This window comes from Crassostrea angulata, chromosome 5 (assembly GCF_025612915.1).
Source record: "Crassostrea angulata isolate pt1a10 chromosome 5, ASM2561291v2, whole genome shotgun sequence".
Taxonomy (NCBI): domain Eukaryota; kingdom Metazoa; phylum Mollusca; class Bivalvia; order Ostreida; family Ostreidae; genus Magallana; species Magallana angulata.
In genome coordinates, this window is record NC_069115.1 from 51250534 (window position 1) to 51270754 (window position 20221).

A 20221-nucleotide genomic window follows, 5' to 3' on the forward strand; every position below is an offset into this window, starting at 1 on the left:
CCATCTAGCAGCAAAGATTTACGGAATGTCTTCAAAATAAAAAGACCCTAAGACAAACGACCTACATAAACAAAATGCAATTTTCAAAAGTCATATTATCATAATCTAAATTTCAAAAGTCTTTTAAGCCTGACATAATGGCTGACATCAGTTTTCACCGGGTCATCCCTAACATACATAACTGTCCGCTGTTTCACTGATCCCGACCACAAAACACACAGTATACACGTTCCAGCTGTTGAGTCGTCAGTCACCGATTTCACACCTTTTTAAGTTTCTGGGTTAGAGAAGCAGCAGAACTTCGCTGTTCACTAACGCATGGACTGGTCCATCAGTTCCAATTCTTTTCATACATTATACATTGAACGATTTTTTTTCATAATTTTTTTATTATTTCCACACAATTGCTTTAATTTTTGGAAATTTTAAAATTTTTAATTTTGGAAACACTGAAAACAAACGAGAGCAAGATCAACTGAGGAGACTCTTTGGCTCTTCTGTCAATGTAACTTTCTGATCGTAAGTAAGGTTTTTTTTGTCATGTCCATAACCTTCATACCCCAATGAACAACCAAAGAAAGTATCTTATTACCCAAATGAAATGTAAGGATTTTCTTTAAAAAAAAAAAGAAGAAAAAAATACTCATAATGTACATATGGTTCATTGTTTGAAATATTTAGATATGTATGACCACAATTCAACAATTATCTTTTCTGACTTAAAATTTATTGAAAATTGTCTTCTACGGTACACCAATCGTGGTTCCTGTGGGTATGAAGGTAGGATGCAATGCGGAAAAATGACTGGTACATTCATACACTGACAAATTTTATTAAAATTGGTTTTGTCCGTTGCTCTGTGAACACGATTTCTAACTTGAAAAGATACTCCAATAATGTATTGAGTTTTATCCTCAAACTGTCCTATACAGCACATGTAAGTCATTCTAACCAAAGTGGCTGACGTCACAACACCAGGGATTCTGGAAATTTTATTGTTTCATAACCACGGTCCTGAGTCACCACTACTCCAAGCATCAGTGTGCCACCACATGGTCATTAATCATACAGAGGTCACAGGTCAAGCTTTATAAATTACTACTTCATATAATTGTACTAATTAGCCTTCCAACATACAGCTTCCAAATGCTAAAGAAAGGACTTTTCTTTTGTCTTTTTCAACTCCTCCAGAGTAATAACATGAGAGATCAGTTTGAAATGAATATTTATTTAATTCATAAAAGAATCGTCAAAAAAATGATTGTAGAAGTGATATAAAATTCATAAGATGTAATAACAACACATTTACTCACAACATCACTACAATCAAATTCACTGGGATAGCATGTATACCTCTCAAAAACTTTCATCAAACAATGAAAAAATACTGATTTAACCTTTCCACTGATCCAAAACTTTACCCATACCAGACACCAAAAGCATAAAAAAAACCATTAAGTAGATCAAAATTGATTATCACCATTTAGCTCCTTAATCATTACTTTTTTAAATAAACAAAAACTTGAGGTATATATGCTAATGCCTTTGAATATTAATGCAAATTAATATTCAAAATTTTCAATTCGTTGGAAAGACAACATGATCAGTTTTTTGATTCAATGTCCAATACATTCATCCTCAGGGTTCTTTCACTCACTCAAATCTTCTCGCTTTTGTCTTCACACATGGACAGACCACAAAAAGCCAGTTTCCACAATGAAGCTCAAGGGACATCTTGGGAGTGTATTGTATGACAAACACAAGATAAAATATTAGCTCACAACATTCCATGAAAATAAAGAAAAGCCCAAGCCCTTAACATGGGGTCCGTATATATATTTTTTACAGTGTACAGAGTTATATGATATAAACTTGGCAAGAAGGGGGCCTTTCCCCCGTCCTGCAGGGGACCTCTTCCATGTTAAAGGCTTAATATACTTACGATACTTGCTCAGAAATATCAGCTTCACCATGTCCGACGAATTGTAATTCTTGAAATGTATTTGAGCATTGATGTCATGATTTGAATAATGATTACTATTTCCTTGCATATGCTTCCTTATTGTCAAGAGGAAGCTTTTGAATAATTTGTTAAAAATTGTGAAAATTCCTCAATTTCTACGCCGAGCTCTTGGCAACGCTTCTGTATCCTTGGTACCATTGTACAGGAGCCATGGGTGACTTCAAACAGCAGGAACTACAACAAGAAAGATTGAAAAGTGCCAGGATAATGTATAGAAAGCTTGATTCAGCCTCTTATTATTGCACTTAAAAAAACTTCTTTGACTATAAATTGATTTCGAAGATAAACTTGGACTTGAAGAAAAGTGATAGATTTTACATCTTTCCAAAAGGTCACATGGTACGGATGGAACTGAACTGCTTTGTGGAAAAGTCTTCGAGTCTAAAAAGAGATCAAGTTCCTTATTTGTTAATGTACAATGAATTCATGTGTGACACTCTAGTAACTGATCATGTTTTTAATAGACATTGCATCAACAACATTGGATTTCATATGAACACATTGATAAAATTAGTAATATTGAATTCTCCAAACAAAAACAACAAAGACATACCTGCTACTGACTTCTGGAGGCTACTTCAGGATCATATCACAAAAAAATACCTATCTATATGATTGTGTATCAATTTACGCTGCAGCATATTTTTGCGGTCGAGAGCCATGATAAAGCAACTTTTGATTATCCTTTCCCAAACATGCTGCATAATGTTGATCAGTTTCAATTTGTACTGCAGGTGAGGTCGTAAACATCCCTCTTTATGACAACCTTGCTGCATATTTACCTTTTATCTATACAGATACACATACCTCTGCTATATTCTCCAGTTTCAAGCTCAAAGATATCGCCCTACAAAGAAAAGAGGGCAAAGTCAACTTAAACTGCCCTCCATCTGCTTCTGGGAAAACTTCCCTACAACAAAGAATGTCCCCTAATCTGTTCACAACTGTCTCAATATCACCATTTACTATCCAGGGTTAATCCCCGATGTACAAGGCAGCTCTTAAGTTAACATGCACTACAACGTGATGGGTTTTTATTGTACTTTACTGAACAGAGGAGGTGGAAGAACTCCATCCTTGCTGCTGTAAGAAACCCTATACGCTCTGTCAAGCTACAAGCCTATTTGTTTCTCTAACACCAACTACTCCGATACATCCTGATTCAAAGGATTTTTACAAAATTTTACAAGACTATCAGGTTACAACATCCAGTTATCAGAAACACGACAAACACAAAACATCTATTTAATAATACAGGCAATAGGTAACACAGGAAAACTTCATAGCAGAATTCGGGGGGTATTCCAGCAGAGAATCTTTGATCATCTTACAAATCAGAGAAGGTCATGTTTGTTTCTTTTTTCTGAAACAATTCTGATCATGTCATTGCTAGCTTTTAGAGGTTAAATATTGCAAAAAATCCTTGTCTTTTTAATTTTAAATATTTAAAAAGATTGTAAACATCAAAAATATGATCACAATGAAAAGAATGTCTTAAACACAAAATCAAGCATGAGTATTGCCAAAACAACCTTTGATCTGAACAATCACATGCCAACAGAAATTCTAGTGAACAGTACAGGGATATTTCGATGAGAGTAATGAGGACTGAGTATGAACTGGTAAGCTGTCCTTACCTGGCTGCAGTGATAGTATAGACTTACATCTTCCACAGAGCTGGGTTGGCCAGCTTCTCTATGACTGCGGTGGTGCAGAGACTCTTGGCCTGGTAGAAGTTCTCCCTCTGTATCACCTCTTGACACACCCTGTACCATCACCAAGGATTAGAGCATCAGGAAATTCACATCAATGCTAAAACTCTTATATACATTTATATTCTTGAGGGTAAGGAGTAATATTTTTAAACAACATAGGATATACAAAATAGGAAGGATTTCTATTGCATGCACTTAAATTCAATGAAAGGTATAAAGATGGTGGGTAATGGAAATACATCTCAACCGAAAACCACCAAATCATTTTACTAATGGCAGACTTTGAACAATAAATACTGAAACAAACTGCCTTTTATCTCTATTTTTAATCTAGAAACATGTATAATGATGGATGGTAATGCTATTATGCCAAATATAAATAAGAGGATAGAATGAACAAGGACGACTAATTTTCTACCGTAGGAGCAACTCCACATTGAGTGGCATCTTCTCCAGAATCATCTGATACTCGGACAATCGGTCGTCCTTGGGAACGCTGCTGATGTAGAGGTCAATGATCCTGTTGACAGGGCGATAATTCAGCCAGGTGGATCCTGGGGAGTGGGGGGTGTCAAACATCGTGGGGACAGAAGTCAGGGCTCGATTGAACAGGCTTACATAGGTCTTGGCTCCCATAGCAACTGTCTCCTTGGCAACCATGAGCCTCTGGCTGAAGGCTAGATATCTGTTGGCGGGAATTGGAGGTAAAAGGACATGACACTCACAATGAACTATAGAATAAAACTAATTGAAACAGGTCAATGAAATACCATCATGATCATTAATTCCAATACAACAACTTGATTGGACAAGGATAATGTGAAGAAAAGTTTGTTAAACATGATAACTACGTCTCAGGTTGAAAGAAAACAAATGACCAATTCTCATGTTGAATCTGTGAATGTTTGTAAGAAAACCTCTTGTAACAGTTTTATGTCTTGTCAAAACATTTCCTATGAATCAATTGCTCTGCATTTCGTGAAAAATATGCATGAACATATCGCTGAACCCTCTTCTGGTTCAAGCAGACTCATAAATCTAAAGACAAACAAGTTACACCACCTTACAAATGCCGAAGGAAACCCTGCCCTGGTGTAACCAGTGGCTCTGATTAATTAACGCACCTGAAATAAACAATAAACATCTACCATCTGAACCCTCCTGGTCTGGACAGAACTACTCCATAACCCTGCAATCACATGACAGAGGCACTAAATCAGGAGAGTTGTAATGGAGTCTGGACTGTGCGTTCTTCATACAGTACGTTGCAAGCCTGACAGAAAACCTATCCAACAACTTGGGAACTTTGCTCGCATGTCTGTGATAAATTTCTAAATTTGTCACCAAAGTTTTATGACTGAGGAGATTATGGGTCAGGCATGATAAAATGATAACTATAATTTGAAATTCTGACCATGTTTTCTTAGTTTATGGCATCTGGGAAAAGATGAAAAATTTGATCATAAAATCTTAAACAAGACACCAACACATCTTTTTCACCACATACTACCACAGCTTAATGGTACAGGTATTTACTCTGAAGTTTGAAACAGATATATTATCAAAAGGTATCTTTTTTCCAAGGTTGAATTCATGTTTGAAGCTAAGTGAACAGGCACAAACCTATATATCTAGCTACATCAAAGTTAAAACAGCTAGCTTGCATTTTCCGATTTAGCCTTGGGATTTTTTCTCTTGGTCATGTTCTAAGATTCCAGTGTAAGTAAAGGTTAAGCATTTAATGTGATTGTAGCAGTTTGGGCTTTAACATTTCCTTGTTCCTATTCAATGACTACTAAAACAGGCATGACATTTGAATAATTCTTAGAATAAAATGTGCTTTTTCCTTTTATTTTTAAACATATAAGTACAGGTAGGTTAATTAAGGTAGCATTACCTGCACCAAACCTCTGTCAGGTCAGAGGTCGTTTCCATGGAGCCCAGCATGGTTTCATAGGCTTCCAACGCAGCAGATGTGTCACCCTGTAGCTCCAACAGAAGACTGTAAAAAAACCATAAAATTGACAAGAAGTTATTAAAATGGAAATATAACAAAAAAAAAAAAGAATTCTGAAGGATCAAGAAATCATAAACACAAGATAAATCCATACAGAGGAAACCATCATCAACTGACGTTAAATACATTTATGAAAAACTTAATCTCTTACCACAGTCAAAAGATGACTTCAAAGAGAATTTGTGTAACATAAAGCCAATAAACAAAGCTGACTGTCAAAAGACAAACTCTAAGAAATCTAGTCAATTTGAACAATACCGTATTTGTATAGATTAATGCATGAAGTCAGGATCAATGTTATGACTATGCAATCTCTTACAAAATGAAACCAACCAATAATTATATTTTTAGTTAGAAAATCCCTTTACAAAAAAATGCATTTATCTGTATCATGCATACACCCACCCCCAACTTGTCTGGATGAGTAATGAAATACTCCTTGTTTTTTGCAACTCTATGAACCTACATCGCTTTTTCTTTCAGGAGATAAACAACATCTCCACATCAGAATCAACAATGTGTTTTGTTGTTTTGAAGCATATTATGTAGGATTGATCTTTCCTGCTCTTTAACATAAATTAATAACCAAAAAAATGTTAATGAGGTCACACAATTTGAAACATGCATAATTAATTCCTTTCAAAACAATGTTTCATTCGTAATATTTCAGAGGATGAAATAGTGCCCTAAGCTGCAAACATGACAGATGAAAAGAAACGGTGTGAATTTTCATGGTGGATGGCTTAATTGGAAAAGAAATTTGTGTGGCCTGCATTTTACTTTGGGCCACAATGCCAAAGACATTGTAACCCTGCACAGGAACTTTCCCCAAAAAGATGGATCCTTTTTAAAGCACCTGAGTGAACACAAAACAGGTCAGCATTCCTTCAGTTGATTGTTACATTAGATCTACATAACATGAAGGATGAATGCTTTAAGCGCAAACATAAAGAAATGGCAAAGTCCTGTGGATATTGTTTAAATCATGTCCAAAATTTTTCTCTCCCATTTTCAGCTTTAAAATAAATAATAATAAAAAAAACGCAATCCCATTCTGTAGGTATGACTTATGACCTAATTATCTAAACGTATGGGCACTTTGCTCTGAGTTACACAGATTCGTATAACATGGATATCCCCGGGGTCCTGGAAATTCTGCACCAGAAACAAATGTCCCACAAGTCTCCCATTAATTATAGAGGTGGATCCTACTCAATTCTAGGACAGTCTTGTCTTGAGGGGGCTAAATCCAAAATTACTTCAAAGGGAGACAAATCTCCCCCAATAGAAAGGTTAAAGTTATTGAGGACACAAACTGACCTGGTATTTAGAATTTCTTTCAATCTGTTTTTTTTATCTGTTTACTGACTGTGAATTATTTAGGAAAATTGCATCTAACATGATTGCAATTATACTTGCATAAACAACTTGATGAATGAAGATAAAAAAAAACCCAAGAATGTCATGTAGAGACATTTATCATTTTAAAAAACGTAAAAGAACATCTAATTTTTTAACAATCTGCAATTTTAATAATTTGTGCATTTAAAAACCTCTCTCTGAGTGGGATGTAAATATTGCGAAACATGCACTCAATTAACATAGCTAAAATGAAGTGATCCAAACCCTAATAATAAGTATATTTAAACACAAGCAATACATGTTAACAACTGGAAAAAAATGTCAGAGCTAAAAAAAATGAAATATCATATCCAACGTAAAAGCAAACATGTCTACTATAGTCATTGTTACTGGGCAGAAATGAAAATTTCAAGTATGAGATGTTTTAAATTATAGTGTAATTATTGTAATGGCGTAAGGCCTGGACAGAGGTGACGATTCTATCTGATACAGAGTGACTTGCTGCCTGACTGACAGGTTAAGAGGTCGGTAGATGATGGAGTAGTTAGTGGGTGACATCTAGGGAGGTGTCATTATCATAAATAACCAACACAGGACTGTGGCTGTAGTTAAGTTGTTTACACAGTTGTCAAAGACACAGTGGAGATGTTATGACATAAATTTTAAAATAGGGTTACTTTTTAAAACCCATAATGGACCTTAATAAAGTGTAATTAAACCAAAAAAAAGTCAATGCATAGAGCCACCCCTGTAATTGTTTTTAATTCAATCTCTCTTAAAAACCAGCTAAAAATTGTATTCAACCTGATGACTGTTTACAGTGAAATATACCTTTAAGTTAAACTTGAGTGTATTTCAGTGAAAAAACCTTCAAGTTAAATTAAAATCCAATAGATGAATATTTCCTGTGTCCTTGCCAATAGCACACCTTCTTACTGCATTCCTGCGACCAGTCATTTGTCCAGTCTATGACAAATGATGGAACAGCACCAAACAACTCGCCATCTCATTAATCAGCCCACTTTGCCAATGGCAAGTTACATTACAGCCTCAGATGTGTTAGTTTCCTTCCTTAACAATCTCAATTCACAGTGCAGAAAAATACTCCAACTAATTTTATATTAAAAGTATGAGAACGAACCAGCATCAATACATTAACCGCATTTTTTTTTTTATTTTTTTTTATATATATAACCTTCATTTCTCTGCTCATCTTTGTACAAATTACATAATTATTTTGAATGGGTAGTTAGATTTTTGTCAAGATACAAATGAGTTCAAGATAAAAAGATCTGAGTGAAACAGTTTGATAGAGTCATTCATTCAACGAAATAATTTTGCAAGATGGAAACTTGATAGAACTCTTTGGACACAAAAATATTTACTGTATCTCCTGTTTGAATGGAGATTAATCCTCTAATTCCACCGTATATTCATTTATTACACAGATACACACCATCACAAGTAAATGTCATTAGACAGCAAGCATACATCATGTCTCATGGGGTGAAAAACTTTCTGAAATTTAGTGTTGCCTGGAGAAACTGCATAAATACAGCAAGAATCCAGCCATTTTTGTTTTCACTTTATGTTCCCACCACATCAGACAACAGGAAAATAAAATGCATCCTGCCATTTTTTATCAGCTAAGAGGCAAATTATGTGTTTCAATTTTAACAAATATTTTCTTCTATAAATACATTTCAACTTTATTCTTCCTGCTTTTGCAACTTTTTACTTTGCTCTACATTCGAACTTTTCAAACTGTATGTGAGCATAATGTTTTTAACATTATCTATCTCATATTAATGATTCTCTCTCTCTCTCTCTCTCTCTCTCTCTCTCTCACAGACCTGTAGTTTAGCCACAGATAGAGATTCTCCTCCAGGATAAGTTCTGGGGTCACAGCCTCCTTGATGTTTGGGGGTGTGTATTTCACCGGGATGTCCTCATTCAAGAGGGAACTAAAAAATAGAAATAATATCCAATTACCATACTGATCATAATCCACTGGTTTTGGTTTGTAATACAGAATGGATACGGTATATCCCGTAATTTTCGCGATGATTTAATTTTCTCAATCTCTTTAAAATCCCAAAAAATAAAAAATGCAGAAATTATATCTCATATTATTTTCTATCAGACAATTTTAAAATCGTATTTCCTCCATTTTCGAAAATTTTGTGACATGCAAAAAAACCCAGATATACGGTAAAATGCTAACATACCAGAAGAGAAGATTGGGGTCAGCTAAATCTGACTCGATGTCGACATCGTAGAACACAAGGACACTCTTCTCCAACGTCTCTATGGCCTTGTTTGTCTCTCCCTGTAAAATGTCAAATCAAGGAGGACTTTCATAGATTGATACATGTACTACATGTATCAACTAAGTACTGTAGATTCTTATTTTACACTAGTACATGTACTTAATTCCCTGATTCAATGGTTTGGCATCAAATCGCAAGAATATAGAATCAGGAAAGCCAAATTCTTATCATAATTCCAATAGTTTACATCTGTCCGAAAAATTAAAGGGAGATTTTAAATTCCATGAGATGTGCTGCTTGCGGTTTTATGCGAATATTAATTCCTCACGTTTATTTAGGAATCTACAGTATAAGTAAACTCTCCTTCTCCTGCATTATGTTTTAACTTTATTTGAAATTGTTCAAAACTTTCAAAAATACAAAGAGTCTCAATTCTTTAAGTAAATTCAACTGATTTACCTGCTTTAGTTCAAAGTTTGCTGCATAGAAGTACAGATGAGGACTAAATGGATTGGCATCTAAACTGTCTGCAAATACCTGTAAATGAATCAAATGTTTATCAATAATTTGTTGCTGTTGTATTAGGTTTTTACATTTTTAGAGCAGACTTCATTGATTTGACTTGTGTAGTGGCCATTGGTTCTCCACAATAGAGTTCTAGTGTAGATAGTAGTAACATAACCTGTCTAGTTGTCTGCTAGTCGTGTATATGTTAGTGATATGTTACCTGTCAACTGACCTGCTACTAGTGTAGTTTTAAGTTCTAGTGTAGATATTGGTGACATCTGGCCATCTAGTGGCATTTAGCTTCCCGTAGTGGTGTTTTAGTGTAGATATTAGTGATATTATCTGCTTAGTGGCATGCGGTTCCTTACAGGGGAGTTAAGTGTAGGTGTTAGTAAAATTACCTGTCTAGTGGCCTGAGGTTCTCCACAGTGGCTGTAGAGATCTGCCACACACACCCACACACTGACCAGGCTAGGGTCCTTCATCAGAAGTTGTCGACCCAAGTTAGCGGCCTCCTCATACCTACATCAGTGAAACAGTGAGAGGGAGTAAATAAAGTTGTCATTGATAAGTTATACCATTCAATTTCACTTTTAAAACATCGTGTTTTATTTCACCTTTAATACATATTGCCATGCATTGTGTAATTTCAGTTTTTGTGCAAGTTTGAAATACATCTGGTTTTATTTTCATTTTTATCTATTGTAGATGATGTAAAAAATGGACCAGTAAACTCAGACTCTGTAAAGACCATAGCTTCAACCTACAAAAGGAATGATTAACAGCCCCAAAGACTTTAACAAAAGGTGTTTAATTTCAGGTCGGATGTGACATTACTGGCTGGTGGTACTAGAAGCCAGAGTCACCACAAAAAACAATTCATTGACAATGACTATTTGCCTGTTATACATTCTTTACTGGGATTTAGCTAAAAGTGTTATTTTTCATACCTTCATTTTAAGCCAAAAGACATTAAAATATAAGAGAACAATTAGTTAATTTTTTTTTATCTTTTACAGAATTCAGAGAGGCAGCTGGTTTAGAGAAATGACAAATTAAATATAGCAATGTGACTTTTATTGCCTGAATGTTGTTTTTAACAAAAGACATTGCAAAAAAAGATATCATTCCCTTGTCAAGTGTTTGCCATAGCAAATGTACAGGGCAAATTGGTACCCTTCTGTCCCAGATCTGTCTGTGAAATATGACGACAATTATCAACATTTACATTATATTCAATGAGAGGAACTGAAATACTTTACCATTATCACTATATCCACTTCACAGTAAACAAAACTTACTTGCTCAAATATCACTGCACACTTACACTATCAAATGCATGCGACTCTCAGAATCTCCCCAATCAAAATTCAATTGTTGCACAAAAATTTAAAAACAACAGTCAAAATTTGAAAATATGTTAGTAACACTCCCCAAACTTACATGGTGCTGACTTTAAGGAGGTGAAAGAGATTGGTGAACAGCATGGAACCCTGGGATATCTCCTCTCCCTCCAGACTCCTCACAAAGTCACAGGCCTTCCACATCATCTCCTTGAAATGGTCCACTGGTAGCAGAAGGTCAGGGGTCAACTCCCAGTTTAAGGTCAAATTCTCCTAAAAACAGTACATGTACAATTCAATTCACTTAGAATATTTGTGAAATAATACATTTCTAATTTCTTAATTCAAGCATGATTCTATTGGATGACAATATAGGTAGCAGATCAAGCTTTGTATTAATAATCTACCTTACTGACATTTCTTTTCTTTTCTCTTTTTGTAGAGAGGGATTATTTTAATAACACTTCAGGGCAGTTGATGTCCAACTCGTATCCAATAGATCTGAGAAAGGTGAGAGAGGGGCACCTGTCCTGTCTATATCTTACCTTACAGACAATCTTCCCTGTGGACTGGTTGGTTGGGTCGTAGAGCTGGTGGGGGACAGACTTGTAGCCCATGATGTGGAGGAAGGCCAGCCATAGGACACACCGGTCCTCCACGGACAGTGCAGACTTCAGCCAATCGTACCTGTTAGGTCCCTCAGCAGTTAGCAGGTACTGAAATACAACAAGTATTCATGGACAATGTTGTTTTTGACAGAAATCAATGACTTTTTTAAATTTTGTTTCAACTTCTATTTTGTACGCATAATAACTTAACAGTTAGCAGGTACTGACATAGAACAAGTACTATTAAATCATCAGACTTTGTGGAGGCTCAATTTTTTGTTGATTTTGTGGATATCTCATACCCATAAATTTAACACCCCCAATGAATAATAAAATACAGTACTGAGTATTTCTTCATTTTACTACAAGCATATACCCACAAAATCACATCCCAAGAACCTCTAAAAAATAAACAACCCTTGAAAATTGGCCCCCACAAGTAGGATTCCACATTATTTATAGCCAATGTAGTCTTTTATGGAAATCAATGATTCATCAACTTGGTTTCAACTTATATTTTGTCAGCATAATTAATCTTACAACTTTTCAAATGACTGTACATCGGTAGCTTTTTGATGAGTGGTATCATAATGATTTTACCCTAAATAATATGATCACTATTACGAGAATGTCAAATTCCATTCTTTCAAAGGAAACTATTTCATTTTCCATGCAACTAATGACAGAGAGCTGAACTGTTATAATCAGCAAAAGACGTTGACATCATTGTTTTTAGAAGTGCCATAATTTCAAAAATAGCTTCCCAAGGGTGAGAAACTTATTCAAAAGAAACCATTGCACCAAACATCATCTCAAAAAGAGGTCTCTGCACTCCAAAACTCGCCTGGATCAAGCATTCTATTGATATTGGAGTTCTTTTCAAACATGCTCTATTAAAGTAAGCAAGTAGTCATTTAAAGTAAAACACATATTGCACCCAAAAGCATCTAACATAGATATGAATTTCCACATAGAAAGCAATTTTCATTCTGCCAGAAATTAAGAAATAAAACCAGAATCCATTAACAATATTTCCAATGAACCTTGTTACAACTGCATTTTGTGAAAATACAAGTTCCAACTACTTGACAATGTATTAGGATACTCTTACCCAAGATTTTGTGAACAATTAATGTTGCAGTGACAGCAAATAATTCAAGGGTTCTTCAGACAGCTATCAGACAGTACTTAAACGCTCTGAGGGCTTTAACAACTGGCTCAGGTGAGCTACCATTGAGAGCCTTGGACAAGAGCATACTTAGACTCAATGTTTTTTTACTGTGTGGTCTAGAAATATTTTCAATAACATCCAGCTATTTTCAATAACATCCAGCTATTTCAAACCTTGAAATTAATAACACTCTTCTTCACTAAACAGGTGCCATCATTTTATGTCTTGTTGAAGTATCTTAACTGTTTTTCCAAAAAAATAAATAAAGATTATTTATCATGTATTCATAATTCAGGGTGAGCATTTTCACTCATTTTTCATAAATTTAGTTTGCATTAGTCAGTTATTTTGGCTAATTTTGCCTCATAATGCAGAACCTCTTGAAGCACAAGCCAGGGATGATTTTCGACTCTCCCAGTTGTTAAGTAGATCAAGGTGGCAATCATATGATTAACAACAATAATCCCCTCTCAAACAGCTCATTAAAACAGCATAAAACCTTTCATTACTGTCTTCAGAATGTGATTTTTAAACTCTATTCATCCAATTATCCACAACAATGCACATCCTCCCCAAAAAACTGCACATAGGATGTTTAAGTGTAATGTTAAATGACAAATTTGAAGGTGGGGGAGCTGCTCATAGTGAAATAAGTGCGTGATTCAGGTGATTGAATGTATGGAAAAATTTGTTGTCTTTGGCTGAATTAACTCAAAACTATCTGGTCTCATGCTGTGAACATGTGAATTGATCCATAAAAATAATCGGGTCAAGCAGAAGGGGGGGATAAAGGCAACCCATTCACCATTGTCGCCGATGACATTGGGGCTTATTATGAAGTAATTGTCCACTTGCGTCAAAACGTTTAGCATTATATTTCAATATTTTCTGTTAACTCATCATAGAGGGTAGTTTATCTTCAGAAGACAAGTTAATGAACATAATTGACCATAACAGACTCCATATGGGGTATTCTGTTACTAGGGAATTTACAATCCACCCAAGAAACTTATAACATAGGGGTATCTATAAGGATTGGATCTTCAACCTTGCGTCACAAAAACTGCGCTGTTTTTTGGTTATGTATACTCCCTAAATAACAGATCAAAAGGAGGTCCATAGGTACAGTAGTCCGGTGAACCCAGGGATTATTCCTTTGTAATTCTCTTTGTTCAACACGATATGTTTATGATACGCCAAGATGAAGGGTATTTCATGATTCCTCCCCTCCCAACAAAAAACCAAATGGGTGGGGCTCCTCTGACATTACTTCCCTAAAAGGCTCTGCCCAAAACTCTACCAGGCTCCCTAACGCTTTGGGTCTCAAGGTCGTATTACAAGGTTATTCTCTTTTTGCACAATCCCCCGCTACTGCTGTAAATACTGTTACACTCATTGGGGGGTTCTAAAGACTATCATATCAGTTTCCAGGGAGTCCATTCAACATCATTTTTACCGATGGTTATCTCCTAGGAGCACATTAAGATGTAATGGATACATCCAAGATAACTATCTGGAGTGAGCCAAAGGCTTATCACTACAAAAGTGATTTTTGTCAAATTAAAGAGTTCTTGTGACCCCTTACTTAAGACTTATGTGTAGTGTTTCAATCATCTGAAGTTCCTGCTTGTTCTGGAATGTCATAAATTTTGTTTATCAACAAATGGATTGAAAAGACACCACAGTTATGAGAACAGAGTGACAAGACAGAAAAATGCTAAGATTTTAAAGCCGACAAACTAATGATTTTATAATTGTAGATATTTTGCCTGAAACAGCAATTCTAAAATTACCTTGGACACACACAATCTTTGTAGTTTCTTCTCTCATTTATGAGTTAAAAATTACGGAGTGCAAACCACAAAACATGCCATTGTTCATCAAATAGGTCTCAATTGCTTCCTTTTAAAAGAGGGGCTTTTTTCAACTGTTATGCAAGGTAAATGTACAAATTCAGATATAATTATGAACAAAGGGAAAGCTTTGAGAGGAAAGGACATACATGGGCTGCAAAATACTCAGAAAATAAAAATGACAAATGTCTTTGAAAGAGAAGATATGCATTGGCATATGATAAATTCATCTCTCATGTAGCAGCAATGATTACATTTCTCCTAAATAAAATTGTTTCTTATGCAAGATCCCATATGATATCTTTAAAACTGACATTACACTGCATGAACATGTAAACCCCATTTTTGGTTGTTATCTGTACAATGTATTACTTTAATGGTTTGGCAGTATCAATGAAATTAGACGCTTTTGTAGTTAAATTAAAACTGACTTATTTTGAAACTTGTTAATCCCCTTTTCTATCTATCTAGGGACTGCTCTCTAGACTAACAAGGCATAGAACAGACCACAAGTTATCTCTCACCTGCAGAAAGTTGGCGGCGGTCTTGTGTTTTCCACTCCAGCAGTGAAGCGACATCTTATATAATACTGTTTCTAGGCACCAAAAGGAACGAAGCTCTGAGTCAACTGCATCATGGGACTTCAGGAAATTCAAAATGGAATCGCAAGTGTCTGCCTTTTTGTGGAGTGATTTGATAGTACCAAGATACTGAAAAAATCCAAAACAGCAGTTACAGTGTGTACTGAGGAAATTTTTTACAAATCTTTTAAAATATCATTTACATGTGATAACAATAAATGTTGGGGGCTTTACAATCAGAAAACAATATACTAATTGCGGGGGAGATGGGTGTTATAATGGACATACCTTCCACCAGATGGCGTAGCTTGGGGTCAGCTGAAGGGCGGTCTGACACATGACTCCCAGCTCCTGCTTGTCAGGGTGTCTGGCAAACAGGGTCAAATAATTCTCCCACAATTCCACACTGGTCTTGTTTTTCTCCAGACCCCTGGACAGAACATTGAGGGCATGGTCCAAACACTCTGAAGGGGTGTGGCTGAAATATACAGAGAGTGGTTTAAATCCAAATTATTCAAAGTAACAATAATAAAGTAACCCTTGCCTCCTTTTTAATACTTTGCAATTCTGAAAAAATACACCTACGGTATATTCTGTATGAGAGTACAGAAGGTAAATCTCTTTTCTGTTTGATCTTTGAGCTTTGAAATCATGTTCAATTATTACTCTAATCTTTTCTGACCCATTTATAAATAATGTGAGTGCGATTCACATCAAGCAACTTACCTCTGAGTGTCAGATAGTTTCTTGTAGGCCAGTTTGATCCACATGCTTGTGTCGTCTGGATTTTCCAGCACTGCTGATTCCATGTCCTGAATGTTGGAAGAGTCGGACATGAAATATCTGACGTCTGCTTCTCCGATGACATTGTCAAGGTCAGTGTCTGGCTGTTCCCACTCTGTGGCCAAAGATTTCAAAAATTAGGATCAAGACAGAAATAGTACCGTATTTTTCCGACGATTAGTCGGTATTTTTTTCCTCTGAAGCAGAGCACCCGACTTATCGTCTTGTTCGACTTGTCGTAGGCTCGATGTCAGAAAATTTTTAAAAATAGCATTAAAAATCTTGGTTTTAATCATCTTGAGTTGGCTGTGTGATTGAAAATTACGTTGTTGAATTCACTGTTCATCTTTAATAATTATCATTTTCACTCATCTGTCAACACTTAAATACATAATAATAACAACAGTTATTAAAAAATGTTACATTGTCCTTAATCAATTAAAAGTTTTACCGTTCCATTTTTATAAACACATCATCACATGGTTCTATGTATCACTAGAAGGAAGATAACATTGCGCAGTAAAATTGAAACCAAGTTTGAATGGAAGAAAATATTGCAGTAGGTCCGGGGGATGTTTTTTTAATTTAATTATTTTATTTGTAAAGAGTTGTTAGTGGAAAGTATAAATCAGAAATATTTAATGGTCAAATTCAATCTTAAAATACGTAATCGGCAATTATCAATACTACTGTTTATACAATAGGCTGACACCGGTTGTGTTAATTATCTTGCCCTAAGGCTGAGATCTTTACGGCAATTTCACTCCCTGTGTATATAAAGAGTACCTTTATAAGAGTGATTATAGTTCATTAATTATTGTCCAATTCTTTGATTATTGTTAGATAATTTCTTTAGGAAACATGTGTATGTCGTATATCGTCATTATCAAGTCGTACAAATGATCGATCTATTTCTAACAGTGTCTATGTAAAACAATAGCGTGTAACTGCATTACTGGATACAAAGTAAACAAGTTTCATTAAATCATAGTAATTGCTAAGCTTTCTTCACTTGAGATCCCCCTTTGAAGTCCGACTCGAGACAGGTGCATGCCTATGACACCGGAAATTGTTAAACAAACATTGACCACGCGCCGAGTCAACAGGTGGCTGGTTACGTAATGGCGAATACACTGGCGATAGTCAGAGTGGATACTTATTTTAATGCTTGGGAATAAAATATTTCTGACAAAGTAAGTTTAGTTTTGCATAACCTGCGATATCGGGAATTGTTTAAAATGCAAGCGACTTTGTAGAAGTTGCCGGTATTTGAAAATTTGATGCATAAGTATAAAGCGTATTTGTTTAAATGTTAATCATTAATAATAATTGGTAGCAATCGGTGACAATCAGTGACATCGTGGCATCATACACTGATAATGTTACTGCAGTTTATAGGCCATTTTGAAGTGATAAGATCGACGTATGGTCTGAGATCGACGTATCATAGGATTTTGTTAAAATTTTGGCTAAAAATGGGCAATTCGACGAGTCGTCCGCATCGACGAGTCGTCGGGAAAATACAGTAATAGCTCTTTCTGCAGATAAATTGATCAAATTTTGTTTTCCAAATTAAAGCTGAATATCTGTTGCCGTTTTTTGGGGTATCTTGTATTTAGGTACAAAAAAACTCCAAGAATTTGTTCACAATGTAGTTTGTAGTCAGGTGTGAGTGGTTTTTAAAAAAATTATATATTAAGGTTACCTGTTCTTATTTTTAATATTCCTATTAAGTAAAGCTGGCCGACTTTATGATACTTAATGATGAACTAATTTCATAATGTAAGCGCTGACCTATTTTATCATTAGAGAGGTCCTTAGAAGACTTGTCAGACTTCTTCTTCTTGTCTGTTTGGTGGACTCTCCACATTCTGGCCTCCACAAACATGGAATAAGGTTTCTCTGTAACAATTCAACATACAAAATAAAACTTTGAAATGCTGCTCGAGATATTTACTTGGCAATGCTATAGATACTAGTATATATCTTCTGCAATTGTCTCACTGGGCAGAATATTTTATAGGGGGGTTCAATATTTCGCAACGATATATTAAACCCAGGTTTATAATATCGCATAATAAATTGAACCCGGGTTCAATATTTCGCGGTATCAAAATATCATACGACATCGGTGCATCCACAAAATTACATCCCCCACTGATAAGCAAAAACCCAACGATCCATAAAAATTGGCCCCAAGGAATATAAATGATTCCACAGTACATTTATTATATTTGATGTCTGTATATCTAAGATAAAGTCTATCAGTACATTATAGATCAATGTCTCACTTTGAGCGGACCTCTCCAGGACCTGGCTGACCAGGAAGATCTTGAGTTGGTCGGATGTCAGTCGTCCACTGTGCTGCTTACTCAGGTTCTTCACATAGGTGTCTACAAACAGTGTAAACTTTTATTAGAAATCAGACGACTTTTTACTTTTTCATTGGTAATAATTTTCCTCCTCTAAGCAAGGTATCTATTGACTTGTTGTTAAGAATCACAAGGTTTCATATTTTTGTCATAAGTACTACTTTTTTATCTTCTTTGTTTAAAGTCTTATAACTTAACCCTCTTAGCAAAATATCTATTGGTTTGTTGATTGCATCGAAAGGTTTTTAATTTTTTTTGGTCACATGAGTGACCATTTTTCATCCAATACAACAGGAAGTTTGTCTTTTTACCAATAAGTCTGCTGCAGTAGAGGGGTGATGTATTTGATGCCACCCCACAGATAGACGGATTGTAGGCCACAATGTCTTGTAGGACTTCCTGCTCCGACAGCTGGTAGTCCTTCTGATGTTGTCTGAAAAATAATAATGAAATCAAAAAACTGTTTGGGGGTGGGGGTAAGGGCAATATATAAATCTTTATGACACAGTGACTGGTTGATTTTTACATTACCAGAGGCTGCCTAACAAACCTAATGTTGTATAACAGAGTGTATTCATATCGTCTGAGGATACACATACCCCTAAACCCCTAAATTTAACCCAGACCCTTTTTAAGCATTCAAACAACAGATAAACTAACACCAAATCCTTCTTGTAAGTGCATGAACTAGTAGGACACATATTATGGCTAATAGGGCTACTGACACAAACACACTAATTATGTTGAGATATGTGCCATATGGTGATAGCAAACATAAAATGTAATGTATCCACTGACTAATTGTAAAGTATCCACTGACTAATAGATTGCCAATGATGATCCCCCTACAATTTTGCAGTATAAACAATAATTATGCTAATTCCATCAGCTTATCACCATGAAACACACACCTTCCATTGACAGTGGTAGATTCGCTTGACCAAATACATGGCCACCTAAAATCTGGCGATTTATGCTGCAATTATGCTGTAAATATTTACAATTGTCTGACAGAAATCATAATGTTGCCTTAATTCAATGTGCCATCTTCTCCCCTTTGACCCAACAGCTTGTATTTGTGATTTTTATGACTGCAGTTTTTGCAATTTAACTGCATGTTAACAAGCATGCTAATCCCCTTATAAATGCATGAGGTGATATCTGGAAACATAAAACCTGTGTTTTTGTGACACTCAATCTGTAAAACAGATAATGACATCTAGCCACATAACAAGGGGGTTTGATGAAAGCGCTACAGGTGCGAAGTAAATGGACCCCCTATGATGTCGTAAACGAAACTGTTAAAACCGGTCAAAGGGAAGTAATTCACAGAGCCAGACAAAGCCTCTGCCGTAAAATACATATTCATTAATCTTCTTGTATTACACAGGTCATAAAATCTGATCCATTATTAAGACATCTTGTTAAGTTTAACACACGTATAAAGATTCTGATGCACATATAAAGGAAAGTCATTCAGTCACAAACTGATGGGTCACTCGGCTGCATTAAACTCTCAGAGTCTGCAGTCATTCATTTAAATACCTTAATAGAAATGTGACAGTTTGCTGGAATTTAACTTCATTCACTATAATGATGTTTAATCATGTTATGAT

At 35.5% G+C, this 20221-nt stretch overlaps 1 protein-coding gene across 3 annotated transcripts in view; it reads right to left on the reverse strand.

Annotated features, from left to right (window-relative positions):
- Positions 1–1212: 1212 nt before the first annotated feature.
- LOC128185876 (zinc finger C3H1 domain-containing protein-like) overlaps positions 1213–20221 on the reverse strand; it is a 30318-nt gene continuing 11309 nt past the window's right edge. For all 3 annotated transcript variants that reach the window (XM_052855556.1, XM_052855555.1, XM_052855554.1), the window contains 18 exons: positions 18917–19038; positions 18525–18626; positions 18028–18135; positions 16177–16348; positions 15739–15928; positions 15394–15579; positions 11783–11953; positions 11338–11510; positions 10296–10416; positions 9847–9924; positions 9346–9446; positions 8971–9081; positions 5636–5740; positions 4157–4423; positions 3688–3789; positions 2831–2870; positions 2342–2404; positions 1213–2197 (listed from right to left, as the gene is read on the reverse strand). In XM_052855556.1, coding sequence (XP_052711516.1) covers positions 2066–2197; positions 2342–2404; positions 2831–2870; positions 3688–3789; positions 4157–4423; positions 5636–5740; positions 8971–9081; positions 9346–9446; positions 9847–9924; positions 10296–10416; positions 11338–11510; positions 11783–11953; positions 15394–15579; positions 15739–15928; positions 16177–16348; positions 18028–18135; positions 18525–18626; positions 18917–19038 — 2344 coding nt within the window. In that variant the 3' untranslated portion in view covers positions 1213–2065. The remainder of the gene's footprint in view (positions 2198–2341; positions 2405–2830; positions 2871–3687; positions 3790–4156; positions 4424–5635; positions 5741–8970; positions 9082–9345; positions 9447–9846; positions 9925–10295; positions 10417–11337; positions 11511–11782; positions 11954–15393; positions 15580–15738; positions 15929–16176; positions 16349–18027; positions 18136–18524; positions 18627–18916; positions 19039–20221) is intronic.